The 13,896-nt window shown below is 40.8% G+C and overlaps 2 protein-coding genes across 5 annotated transcripts in view; one reads left to right on the forward strand and one right to left on the reverse strand.

Moving 5' to 3' along the window:
- cacna1db (calcium channel, voltage-dependent, L type, alpha 1D subunit, b) overlaps positions 1 to 3,402 on the reverse strand; it is a 71,162-nt gene extending 67,760 nt beyond the window's left edge. For all 4 annotated transcript variants that reach the window (XM_026270677.1, XM_026270678.1, XM_026270676.1 and 1 more), the window contains exons 1-2: positions 3,072 to 3,402; positions 1,228 to 1,576 (exon numbers count right to left, since the gene is read on the reverse strand). In XM_026270677.1, the coding sequence (XP_026126462.1) occupies positions 1,228 to 1,576; positions 3,072 to 3,099 (377 nt within the window). In that variant the 5' untranslated portion in view covers positions 3,100 to 3,402. The remainder of the gene's footprint in view (positions 1 to 1,227; positions 1,577 to 3,071) is intronic.
- Positions 3,403 to 7,315: 3,913 nt separating this feature from the next.
- LOC113107873 (mRNA-decapping enzyme 1A-like) lies at positions 7,316 to 12,741 on the forward strand. Its single transcript, XM_026270679.1, has 10 exons — positions 7,316 to 7,519; positions 7,896 to 7,936; positions 8,023 to 8,150; positions 8,904 to 8,970; positions 9,154 to 9,283; positions 9,827 to 9,919; positions 10,210 to 10,647; positions 11,414 to 11,467; positions 11,550 to 11,723; positions 11,813 to 12,741. The coding sequence occupies exons 1-10, from the start codon at positions 7,370 to 7,372 to the stop codon at positions 11,891 to 11,893; spliced, it is 1,356 nt and encodes a 451-aa protein (XP_026126464.1). The 5' UTR covers positions 7,316 to 7,369; the 3' UTR covers positions 11,894 to 12,741.
- Positions 12,742 to 13,896: the final 1,155 nt, after the last annotated feature.

A 13,896-nucleotide genomic window follows, 5' to 3' on the forward strand; every position in this document is an offset into this window, starting at 1 on the left:
GCACTGCTATCTCCAAAGTCTCCACTTCAAGGGCAGTCCTTTGGAGGTGAGCAGAACACAGGGATATTCCATTCCCACTGGAATATTGTTCTGCACTCTTATGATTTTCCTACTGTGGATCACTAAAACAATATAATTTTTCTTCACATAACAAAAGTCAATGGGGTTCAAAAGCTAGAAAAAAAAAAAAAAAAAAAAAAAGACATGAGGGTGATGTAAACTGTGCTTTACTCCAAGTCTCACTGAATGAAGTTGGACCCCAATATCATCAAGCCTCACTGGCGTTTTATGCATTTGGCAGAAGAGAGAAAACTAACCGGCTCATTGGAAATACGTGCTTCTTCCTATGTTTTTGCAGAACTTGTACCTATCATACGAAACGCTGCCATTTCCAGTTGAAATGAACACTAAAGACAGTAAAACTCTGACAACTTTTATTCCTTTTCACACAAATTATGATTTCAAAGCTTGTCCAAATGTCCAAAGCTTCATTTAAGAAAGTCACATTTTTGCGCTCACACTTGTAGAATATTTTGTTGTGTAAAAATGTAAAATGCTGCATGATTTGAAAACTGATACTTTTGAAAACTAGCATCACATCTAGAGCTTCATATGCATGGGTTTTCTAACAGAGTAGGTTGCTCAGTGGCTCACTTGAGAGGTGAAGCACCGAGAATCCTGAGAAACTATGGTTCCCGGACATTTTAATTATTAACTTTTGCAATGCGTGCTTGAAGCAAAGTAATAAAACGCTGCTATACATACCTGTATCAACATAATAAAAACGTGGCTATGGTCACGTACTGAATGTGTGTTTTAAATTGAACCTGCCACCAAACGTATAATAGGGCACATAATATCTGTGTTGCAGAAACATCATCACAAGCATGTTTTCAATGAGCGTGGGTTGAAAGAAAACCATTTACTTACATTTTATACTCTCCCTTTACATCAGTGGTCTCAAACTAAATTTCCTGGAGGGCCAACACCTCCAACCAGCTCCAAATCACACCTGCTTGGAAATTTCTAGTGATCCTAAAGACCTTGATAAGCTGAATCAGGTGTGTTTGATTAGAGTTGGAGCAAAACTGTGGCCCTCCAGGAACTGAGTTTAAGACCACTGCTTTAAATCAAATAGCCAAGTCGATATCTCCAGACATGTACATTAACAGCTTTCCTACAGTAGAGTGTAACCGAAGATCACCGTCCCCACTGATATAAGGATACTTCCACTCCACTAGGTTAATGCACGCTCTGCGCACAGGATTATTGAGAGTCAGGCAGAAAAGTGCTCTTGGAGGTCTGCTATTAGTGGTGCTTCCCTGTTTCTTGCTTTTGGCATATTGCTGGCGTTTCCTCTGGGCGAGCGAGCCGGCCGGAGCAGTGCTTGCAGCAGCAGAGAGGTTCATGGTTTTGGGGGTGCCCTGAGACTGTCTGGTGGCATTAATCGCAGCCTGCCAGGAGAGCGCAGCGGACTGGGCCGGTGAATGATGGCTGGTGACCGGCGGTACTTCTGACCAGACGGGGGGGACATCACTAGAGACGGGGGCTCTGCTGCCACTGGCATAGTTTGCCCCTGAAAATCAGACGATAAAGGGAAAAATAATAATGACTAGTCTTTACATTTACATTATATTTAGTTATTTAGCAGATGCTTTTATCCAAAGCACTTACAAATGAGGATAAATAGCAGCACTCAAAACCAACAAAAGAGCAATAAAAAGAAAATGCTATGACAAGTACCAGTTAGCATAGCTCAGTACATGTAGCAATGAACATGTACTTATATATTAGTTGTGTCAAATGATTAATCACGATTAATCACATCCAAATTAAAGTTTTTGTTTACATAATATATTTGTGAAAAATATGTTATATTTGTATATTAAATATATTGATATATAATATAAATATACACATTTAAATACATGTAAATATTTTCAATATATATACTGTATGAGTGTGTATTTATATATACATCTTAAATATACACAGTATACACACATATATAATGTAAACTAAAAATGTGTCCGTGGCTGGCATCAGATGATCTGAAGTGGGTTTGTATGTTGGATTAAAAACATCTAGGTCACAACTGTCCTGAGTTAGTTTTTATTTTTTTTATTTTTTTTTTTTAAATCTGCCCTACAAACCAAATAATATGTAATATATGTAATATTAAATGTTTCCATAAGTAAGTAACTATTATTGCATACTGAATAGCATTTTAAAGGAAGAGAAACATTGTACCAACAAATATCAACATCGATTGTATTATTTTACAATTCAGAGTATGAACATTTTCAAAAAGTCAAGAATTTAAGTTAAAAGTGTTCTCTTTCACTCATCCACATTAACATGAACAAACACATCACTAGAAAGCTGGAAACACAGAATTGGGTATAGCCCGAGACTGAAGATGAGTCAAACGAACGAACATGTCTGCAAACATTAAGAGCTTAAAACTAGAGATGTCTGCTCTCTGCTAGCTTGGTTGTCTTCACACTGAACACAAGAGCAAGTGTGAGTTATTCTGTTCACACAGGTGTCTTCAGGTGTAGTTCATCACATTATCTACCCTACAGTATATGAACAAGCACCACTAACCAGAAACAAAACAAAGTCACTCGGTACAGTCTGTCTGTATTTTCAACACTAGATCTATATTTCTAGCACTTCAAAACAAACTTCTCTCTCTGTCAGTTGTTTGACACTACAGATAGCCTGCTTTTTGAGGCCACTACATAATACGAACTGATTGTGTAAAGCAGCTTGTGATACTCAATGTCAAAGATGGACACTATATTTCAAAGGTTCATCAGATATCTACTGCATTAGGAATCTAATGATTTTCCTTATATATCTTTCAGTTTATATTTTATACGACATCTGCTCGAACCTGTGACTATAATCCTCGCGCATAAAGACTAGTATGATGCGCACTGATTTCTACACCGCTTTAACACGGACATATTCTTCACTTTTACTAGTTTAATAAAGACCTTTTAATATTAAACGAATTTGCAATGCAGAAACTCGTCCATAAGTCACATCTAGACTGTGGTGTTTACCTTCAGTCGGTTCCTCTGGCTCGTCCATCCCCTCCACATTGAAAATGTTTTATTATTTGTTATATTCCAGTTCACGTGGCTGCGTTAAACCATCTCATCTATCGTGTTTTGACTAGTGTGTGTGATGATGCTGATGCTGATGAGCGCATCTTCGCAACATCCGGGTGTCGAGGACGCGTTTCACTCCGCGATAAAGATTAAATCCGCTGAGCGCCATTAGAAGCGCTCACTCATGATGCTGTCCGTCGCCTCGAAGATCCCTCGAGCACAGTCTGTCGGGATTGTTAGTCCGTTCGTCACAGCGGAGCGCATTAGACCCGAGCGCAGTGTGTCCGTGTCCCGCCCCCGCGCGCGCGCTGCAGCTGTGCGTCTGTTTTAAATTAAGGCCGTGTTCGGGGAATATGGTTGCCCGGAATATTCAATTACCTTTGCAGGACATGTAACAGGCTTTCAACAGGTCACCTAGCCTCTCCCAGGCTTTTGACATGTTGCTGATCTAGGCTGTATTTAGTTCAGACCTTTGGCTTCATAAAGTCAAAGTGATGTATATTAGAATTTTAAGATAAAAGTAAACGAATATAAATCTTACCTCGTATTCCCAGTATGAACGCCATTCATCTCTCTCACTAAAGCAGCTCATTCACTGAATGCATGCTGTTTTCTGCTCATTATTGTCAGAAATGGAAAGCACAGAGGAGTGTAAGGGAGTGTGGGGTTGGATTACCTGTTTGGATCAGATAATCCCCCATAATAATCCTCTGACTCAGACCTTCTGTGCACTGAGCTATTCTAGAGCGGAAGTGAGTGAAGCGCATCCACTACTTCATTAAAAACTGTTCTGATTATGATCGTGTTTTACCATAAACAATCTCAAATGCAGCCAACGTTACTGGAGACAAACGTAAAATAAGAAGTAGGCCCTACAGTATATTTTAGGATATGTCTATATGCAATGCAAAATGTTTTTTTTTTCTTAACCTTGCTTGGTTTGTTTTCATAGTTGTAATTGTTTGTTTTTTATTTTTACCTTTTATTTTTACCTAAAACTCGCGCGCACAAAACGTGACCGTGTGTAACAGCGACCTCTCGCGGTTCCTTAACCCCTTCAGACCTGAATTATGTTTCAAGTTTCTGAACAATATAAAAGTAAATTTTCCCAGCTCATGAGGCTTCTATAAATGAGACCGAATACAAATATTAAAAAATTCAATACTCTTTCATTGTAATTTTTCTGTCCATTTCAATGGATGTCAGGTCAAAACAGGGGTACTTCACAAAAATATACCATTATGAAATACAATAATAAACATAAAAATTGTTAGTCTATACTTTAAGCTTCTTCTCAAGGTCAAACACTTGAAGATTTCAGTATAACATTTCAACCTTAATTTTGAGGTTTTTGCTTTACAGATTGCACATTGTGTGTAACAAACTAAATCTTATAATGAATCAATATGATCATTTTAGAGTCATTTTCTGTGTGCATCTTTCTTTTTTTATCAAAAACTTGAACATTATAACATTTCATCTGGCCGTCATTCCCTTGCCCCTCTCTTTTGTCCAGCTTCATCATTAGAATTGTTTGGCCTCCCTCGTTTTTTTTTTAACCCTGGGGCTTCCCAGAATGCACAAGCACTTCAGCCACATTCATTATGAATTCAATAAGATCCATGATTTTCTGTGGCTGACTTCCTTTGTGTTCATTGTCCCTGTGAAACTCAAGCCAGCTGTAAAGTCTGATTGGTTGATCAAGCTTGTCCACCCCTCCCATGGCCTTGCTGTATTTCTTCACAACCTCTGGACGCTTGACCTTCACAAACTGCCTCTCTTTCTTATCCCACCTCTCAACTTCGTCTTCATCTCCAACACTAACAAAGTTGGAGGTCAGCATAACAGAGCGGTTATCAAACCACTTCACTAGAACAACTTTTCCATCACTACTTCTAACTTCATCATGGTTTCCCCGCGTTTTCTTAGACATTTCCTTGTCTGTCTTCACTGGAGGATTTGCAAAGCGAAAGTTTTATGGTCACATATTTCCTTGCCAACAAAGGTCCAGGTTTTACACTTTGTTTGAAGTAGTTATACATTTTCATCTGAGCAACAGTAGTCCTTTGTACAGAAAAAACAAACAAAACACCAGTAAAAAAAAAAAAAAAAAGGCTTGTAATGGCTTTTGCATTTGAGAGTTAAAATAGTCAAATAGTTTTTGGGCCCCAAAGTCCAAAGGAGTATGTGAGTAATTTTTCAAATAAATATTTATCAGGCAGCATTTTTTTTTTTTTTTTTTTTTTTTAGCAACCTTCCCCCTTTCATCAATCCCAATCCAACTAATATAACTAGTCAAAGAATGGGACAGGGCCACAAAGAGCCAATAAAGACAAAAGGTCAGAGAATCTGGTTCATCTTAAAATTAAGAGATCAGGAATGTCTCGCTACCAACTTGGATTGAGAGACTCTTTAGTCTGATGTCTTCACAGTTACCTTAAATACTAAATACATCATACTTCACATTAGTTTTTTATGTGATGCTATGTCAGGACATAATATCAGCAGATCTTAAAGAGATTTTTTCATTTGTATTCCCACAGTACCCATGTATGACAGAAGGCTATAGATACTGTCGAGGTTTTCCTCTTGAAGTCTGGGCCATCTTAATATTGTGCTTAACATAAGTATCTACTAAAAACAAACACACATAATAATCAAAACATCTTCATTATGAGAAGAAAACCACGTTTTAGTTGTCTTCATGTCCCAATCCTGCCAGGATCTTCCTCAATCGTTAGACATCAACACTCACCAGAGGACTGAAGCTGGACTCGCTGGCAGTCAGTCACATCCATCAGTTCTCATGACCGGCACTACAAATAAAACACACTCTCAGTCACGCTAGATACTACAGACCACTTCACTGCTACTTACCTGTCTGATGATCCTCTTTACCTCCATCAATAATCCTGTTACCTCTTCCAAGTCGATCTCCAGTCTCCTTGATCATCTCAAGACCAGCACGTTCTGCAAGCATGTATACATTTGTCCCAGCGTGTTCCCCTTGTATGTATGTGATCTTCAGAATCTGTGAGCAAAAGCCTCAAAGTTATCAATAACGTCTATTCTCACAATCTACGATCTCAAAAAACATCTCTGACCTGTTTTAAGATTGTGTTCCTGCACGGGTGGTAATATTTACCAGGTTTGAGTCTTAAATGATTTCCTGATCATTTCTGTCTGAGACTGAACATGACAGAAGAACAGACCAGGACCACAGGGCAGGACCCAATCCTCACCAATATTCGGTAAATCATTGCAGTCCACTTCAACTACAAGTTGTCAGACAACAATGAGAACCTCACACTACTGGAGTGATCCACTGCTAATGTGGTCCTATGATATCTGGAGCAACAGGGACATCCTCAAGTTATGCATGCTTCTGTTCCAGTCTGTCTCCAGATGCCAATCATCAGAGACGCAGAAGTATAAATCAGCCTTAACACCTTCCAGGCCAGCCAGGAACCTTGGAGTTGTGATTAATGATCAGTTAAGCCTCACAGACCATATTGCTACAACTGCCCGGTCCTGCAGATTTACCTTATACAACAGCTATCAGAGCAGGCCACACAACTACATGCTCTTGTTCTCTCCAGACTAGACTATTGTAATGCTCTCTTGGTGGGCCTTCTGACATACACTATCAAGCCTCTGCAAACGATCCAATATCCATTCCACACATACTCCTCAAAACAGATCCATCCGCGCTGGAGCTGCACCAGAGCACAGCCCACACAAAGAAGATAGTACCACAAACAGAGATGGCAACAAAAGAGGCAAAACATACGGACTCCAGCTTTAATAATGACAGACACAGAATTGCATCATGTTTCATGTCATCATGTTTTTAGTGTGTTCAAGGGGATTAAAACATACATTATCCATGTGATTAATAGTAACTAATAAGAAATAGTAAATGTGTAAAGTTGCATAAGATCAATCTAACTTAGTGTCATATCCATATAAATCATTTTGCTGTGGATTTCCCAACATTGCGTTCTTTTTTCCCTCTTTGACTTCTCTGTTGTTGTTATTCTGTCTTTCATGTTTCTGTGTTGTTCAGTTGGAACTTTCTCTTCAAAATGGTGGCCGCACTTCCGGAGCGCCACCTAGCGGCTGTTACCCAAAAAACATCACAGTTTCTCCTTTTTGCCGGTTGCTCAACGGAACCATAAGCGAACCCTGGTCAAAGCACGGACCTAATAAAACGGCCACCGGAAGTGTTCGTCCTGGAATGTGTTCCGTGTATGCACAGCGCAAGGATGGAGTGTGTGAATAAAGCGGGTCAGCTCATGAGTCTGGCGGCTCTACAGCAGCATGACCCCTACATAGTGAACCTGCTGGACGTCGCCGGACAGGTCGCGCTCTACACCTTCAACTCCAAAGCGAACGAATGGGTGAGACTTCAGAACGCGACGCCACACGAGCGCGCGCACGTCAGTTAGCCTGCAGTTGCTAATAGCAACGCTATCGCTCAGCATCTCTGTATGATGGTCTGCTGTATCTGTGTGTTTATAACACATTATATCAACTCATCAGGAACATACAGCAGTTATGAGAGCGGGAGGGGGTCATGATAAACAACAGCTGTTATGATTACTGGCGTCATCTGATAATAAACTAATCTGAAATATCACATCCTGTCTCAAAGCAGAGTCTAATGCAAATCAGCTTTTATCTGACGCTACGCTTGTATTTCTGTTTTTCTCCTGACGGGAGGTCATTATTAAATATGAAATCTGTTTGCAAACTTACACTTCTCTCTCACTGCAGGAGAAAACTGAGATTGAAGGCACTTTATTTGTGTATGCGAGGTGAGCCATGACTGACTGAACTGTGAAGGCTTATTATGAGTCGCTATATTATCAGTAACCCATCGATCTGGGACTGTTTCCTGCAGGTCTGCATCTCCTCATCACGGCTTCACAATCATGAACCGTCTCAGTACAGAGAACCTAGTGGAGCCGATCAATAAAGACCTTGAGTTCCAGCTGCAGGACCCTTTCCTCCTCTACAGGAACGGAAACTGTGAGTAAAGACACCGATCTGCTCTGCATCTGTTACAGTGTTATCTGCAGTGAGAAGGAGCCTGTTTGACTCCCTCTGAATCAGCTCTTCTCTAATAAAGTCTACTGGATCGTATTCGATGGGTTCAGAGATTTCTGTCCTGTGTTGTAGAATGAATTTGTGCTTCTTCCATCTAATTGTTGAAGCAAGGTCACAAGATTTAAACGAGTGAAATTAAAACTTTTTTTCAGGCTAGAAATGAATAAGGCAAGATGAAATGAAAATTCCAGAAATCATGTTTTTCCCCCTTTTTTCCTCTTATGTGAATTCTGTTGTATTTATAGTGTCTGTGTCTAGTGGAAAATGTTTGTTTGTAAAAGATTTAGTGCGCAATAATTAATTCAGAGAAATCTAATAATTTCTGAATATTATAACTTATAACACCTTCAGGTCACTGTCAGTCTTGTTGGTTGTGAAATGATTAATACGTAGTCTCTACAACTTTATCTGCATGCAGAAAATACATGCACATATATATCGTGTATGTCTTTGCCAAACGTAAACAATATTGCATAAAGTTGTAATCTGCTGAAGGCATGAAAATATTAAGATATTATGAACATCAACTTCATGATTTGCTGTAAAGCTGCTTTGCCAAAAGTCAAATATTCGACTGATGTTTTACTGTAGCCGTACACACGTCTGCACACTCACACACGGGCTTCTGTCTCGTGGAAGAGTTGAGCTGTATTTGACTGTGTTTCTGTGTTTCAGTGGGCATCTACAGCATCTGGTTCTATGATAAAGCCGACTGCCAGCGGATCGCACAGCTCATGCTGCAGTGAGTATCTGTGTGTTAACAGCAGTGAACTAGTGTCTGAGCAGACGGCTGACCGTCACCGGTGATGAGGACGCTCCACTCTGGATCAGTGTAATCTCACTGTGGGAACGCTCTGGATGAGTGAGGAAGCCTGAATCGCTGCTGAATCAGTCTCTCTCTGTGTGTGTGTGTGTGTGTGTGTAGGATAGTCAAGCAGGAGGCGTTGCGAGCGTCTCCTGACAGAGGTCCGAGCAGCAGGACCAATGGCTGTGTTCAGAGCAGACCCACAGATATCCTGGAGCTGCTCAGCAAGGCTAAAGAGGAGTATCAGAGGGTAGGATCATCATTATTATTATTATTATTATTATTATTATTATCATCATCGTCATCATCAACCATGGCTCGTCTTCTCCCAGTTTAAAGGGAGTGGTGTGTTCACAACACACTGTATCAGAGTAGAGATACAGCAGTGTATATTCCACGATGGTATTTGTCATGAAAAACCTAAACACAGAAGATTTTTGTTTAAATTGTGAATGAGTTGTACATGGAGCGTTAGTAAAGCGTGCTCCTTCATGATCACTGAAGCGGTCACAAGCTCTGAGGTCTGCTAAACTCCTGATATGATCAAATAAAACCTGGTTTGTGTGTTCAGACCGCACTGTAAATCTCTCATATACCGCTGCATGAGGCTGTAACGAAAACACCGGTGACCACACAGAACATGTGATCAGTGTTGAGTGAGGAAGTGACTCTCATTGGGCACTCTGTTCATGTTTAATGCTTAGAAAACATTTTTTTAAGGATGCACAAGTGGCAGTTCAGTGTGATAACAGACCTTGAGTGACAGGTTGTGTGTGTGTGTGTCTCTCTCCAGAGTCAGTCGTCTGACACAGATGTTCAGGGGAGCTCAGAAGCTGCTCTGTCTCTGGAGAAGAGAGAAGAGGTCACCGCTGCTCAACACGAGAAGGTGCTGCTGATCTCACTTCTGCTAGATCTGTGAAAACACTGCTCTTCTATCACAGTCTGTACTGATCATCTCCACACGAGATGTAGCAAAGCCCTCGAGTCAAGAAAAACTATGTTTAAAGGGTTATGGTTAAAACCCTCTGTTAAGGACATTACAGTTGTCATGAAGTGATTTCCATAAAAAACAAAAAACATTTGCAGACAATGGTCAATATACACAAGTTTTTAGACGTCAGTGTGTGTGAGATCGACTCATGAATAATGATATGTGACATGGTCTCCTCTCCTCAGTCCGGTCCCTCGGTGAAGCAGATCACGGTGGAAGAGCTCTTCGGCAGCTCTCTGTCCAGAGAAGTGTCCCAGTCGAGCAGCTCCAGTGTGGGAGAGGGCAAGCGTGGGCCTGTGTTCGCCCCTCTGTGTCCCTCGGTGGAGCCCCTCCTCGCTCCTCGTCTGTCTGCTGACCCAGGAGCCCCGGCGCTGGTCTCTCTCTTCCAGAGCTGTGGCACCCGAGACCCCAGACCAGCCGCTTCAAACACAGAGGAGAGGTCCAGCGGTCCGTCTGTGCAGCGAGGTTCGGCTGCGTACAGGAGTCCTCTCACAGATGGGTTCATGCCCGGCCCGCTGGTCACCCCACAGAGCTTCAGAGAGTCCACCTGCAAACTTCCAGGACCCTTCACGGGAAAGACTGCATTATCTGCTCCGGTCAATACACCGAGCAGCGTCTTCATGGTATGTGTTTCTGTTTGTTTTAGTGCAAGTGCAGAACATTGTTTCCTGCAGTACAGTATTTATGATCATCAAAATATGTTCTGGTTGATCTGATGAACCTGTGGTTACGGGCAATCGCTGTCAACTAGGCCTAAATAATGATGGAAAGTGTTTTAGTAATATTATTATTACAGTTATTAGTTTTTAAGACATGATAAACAGTTAACCAAAGTTCCTCTTGATCGTTTGAGAGCTCATTGTACTATTAAAAACTAACAACAGTTTTAAGATCTGAAACTCACTGGATGTCTAAGAACAGCTTGTATTGAAGGCAGTCTGCTAAAACAACAGCTTGTGGAATATTCTACTCTGATGTAATAGTGTGGATAAGCCCCGCCTCCGCCACCAATACTACATCACTGTCTGTTTAGCCCCGCCCAATAATTCTACATCTGTTTGTTTAGCCCCGCCCACCAATTCTACATCACTGTCTGTTTAGCCCCGCCCACCAATACTACATCACTGTCTGTTTAGCCCCGCCCACTGATTTGGGCATGTATAGTGTTTGCGAGCATATATTGTATAGGAGCATGTTTGATGTATGATTTAGGTTTGTTTATTTCTGAATGTAAATGCACCCAAATTAACACGAGAACTAGTTTTCTTTGGTAGTCCTTGCCAGGTGTTATTAGGTGTAAAAACTAGAGAAAAGTAGTTAATGGATAACAGAGAGTGTTCCATTGAAAATAAAGCTTTAAAGGTGTCTGTGGTTTCCTCTCTTTGACAGAGTAAAGAGGCGCATGCGTTCACACCGTCCTCCACTCGGGTCAAACCCCTTCCAGTAAGTGCGTCTGAGAGCATCGTCAGCTTTGGTGTGTGTGTGTGTGTGTGGTGGCAGTAACTGATGTGTCTGTCCTGTGAAGGCGGGGCCAGCTGTTCAGGGGGAGGAGTCTTCACTGCTGCTGTCTCCTAATGTGTTCCAGCACTCAGTGATCAAGACAGCCGAGCCTCTGAAGATCCCGGCGTCCCCCACGTCTCCCCCAGCAGACCTGTACAGTCGCACCCAGCTCAGAGACACACTCATACATCTCATAAAGGTACAGACATGCTCACAAACCGACCGTGAAGAAAGACTCGTCCATCAGATCACTTTGGTCTTCAATTGTCTGCCTCTGTCTGTTTGCAGAATGACGGTCGTTTCCTCAGTGCAATCCACGAGGCCTACACACAGAGCCTCTCTAAAGGCCTCAACAACATCAAGTTATAGCCACAGCCTGAGAGAACTACACGTGTGCGCTGGAGCGTCTCAGATTCACTAGCTTTCCCACATCTGCCAATCTCAAAAAAAAAAAAAAATGTTTCTGTCTGTGACTCCCAGCACAATTAAGTGCAGTAGTGTAAAGGGACTTGTGCAATACGAAGCATTGTCTCTGGAGAATTGCCTTTCCTTCATGATCCTGCCAGGCGCACAGATATGATGCAGACTCCCAGTCTCCAGTGTTTTTCTGTTCAGTCAGTATTGTGTGCAGCACTGGGATTCTCTGAGCTCCCGGCACATGAATTTTGTGCACTTATTGTTTTTGTTTTTACCAGCTTGGTGGTTTAATTTGGCCAGAAAATGAATAAAGGTTAGTAGAGTTAAAAACCATTTCTCTTGCCCCCACAGTTGAACTCTGGTGTGCAGGTAGTAGACTCTAAACATCAGCGTGTACAGCTATAGTAGTTTATTTAAAATGAGATGCATCAAATCAAGATTTCAGTGTTCCTGAACTACAGTGTCTTGCGTATCAGCTGTTTTAAGACATTATTCTGCTCTTCTGTGTGTATGTAAGCTACAGTAGGTGCATCTGATCGATCATTAAGAGTAGAATTACATGTTTTCTGCTTGCACTACTAACTAGTTCATGGTTTGTTAGTTTGGACAGGAATTTTGTGTTTTAGAATTCACTCCAGGTTTCTGGTCTTGCTGCTTGTTTACACTATAAAGAAAAAAGCTGACTTGAAAGGAAATTTCATTGTTTTGTTTTTTTTGTTTTTGGTAGTTTGCTTTAATCACTGAGTATTGTAGATCCTCACCACAAATTAAAGTTGTTATCAGTGTTGTGACCGCTGCAAGGCTTCGTGCTCATTTCACGCATGCAGAACGTCTCAAACACATCCGGATGCTCTGACACAATGCTTTGTCTCAAGTTCATGCGCTAATAAACTATTGATACAATATAAATGATAGTTTGCATTGTATAATAGTGAAACTTTGACACAGCAGATCTGCTTGTATAACTCAAGACTGTGTTTCTTCCTCTAATAATCATGTTTAATGTTTTAAATCAGTTTTTCACGAGTCTGTGCCATTTATGAATCGCTGTGATTGAAATATTTATGTTGAGAGCTGTTGAGGTTGTGATATATGGATGAAGAGAAGGTTTAAAACAATGCTATAATCATATTCATCCCTTAAATATAATAATATGATTAGCCAGAACATTAAAAGCACTGACAGGTGAAGTGAATAACTTTTATCACATTGTTACAGTGGTACCTCTTAAGCTGTGGGTTATATTAAGTATATCAGGTGATCAGCTGGCCTCTTCTACACACACACACACACTCTTTCTCTCTCTCAAGTCCAGTCTGTTCTGCCCTCTGGCTGTTAACATCTCTAGATTAAACTCTGTGTATCAGTCTCTCCTCTCTTCCTTCTCTGTGAATATCTCCACTGCTGAAACAACATACTGACACAACACATTGAACAACTGTTCTGACTCTCACACACTTTTCAAAACCGTCTCTTCTCTTCTCTGTCCTCCTGTTTCATCGACTCTTTCAGCTGATGGCTTTGGCGTTTTATTGATGAAGAATATAGCAATGACCATTTCCCCTCACCACAGACCAGTGATAACTTCATAGCTTATTTCTTCAATTAGTTCTGATTAGTATTTTCTTTTCTCTTTAATTCAAAAGCTATGTCTAAAAGGGCAAACATTTACCATTTCAGGTGATTATCAGCCAGTATTATCTTAAACAGCCTGCATAACACTTCATCTTTTATTACATGGGATTTTGACCAAATATGTTTAATATTGATTTTTGTAAATCGTTGCAACAAGACGGTAAAACTGTGTGTGTGTGTGTGTGTGTGTGTGTGTGTAAAATTACCGTTTTGGTCATATAAGATAATAATAATAATAATAAATACCAATATAAATGAGCATCAAAAATATATATTTTTAAGAAATCCCATGTGGAGCATGGCCCTGATCCCAGCAACAG

Source organism: Carassius auratus, chromosome 8 (genome assembly GCF_003368295.1).
Source record: "Carassius auratus strain Wakin chromosome 8, ASM336829v1, whole genome shotgun sequence".
NCBI lineage: Eukaryota > Metazoa > Chordata > Actinopteri > Cypriniformes > Cyprinidae > Carassius > Carassius auratus.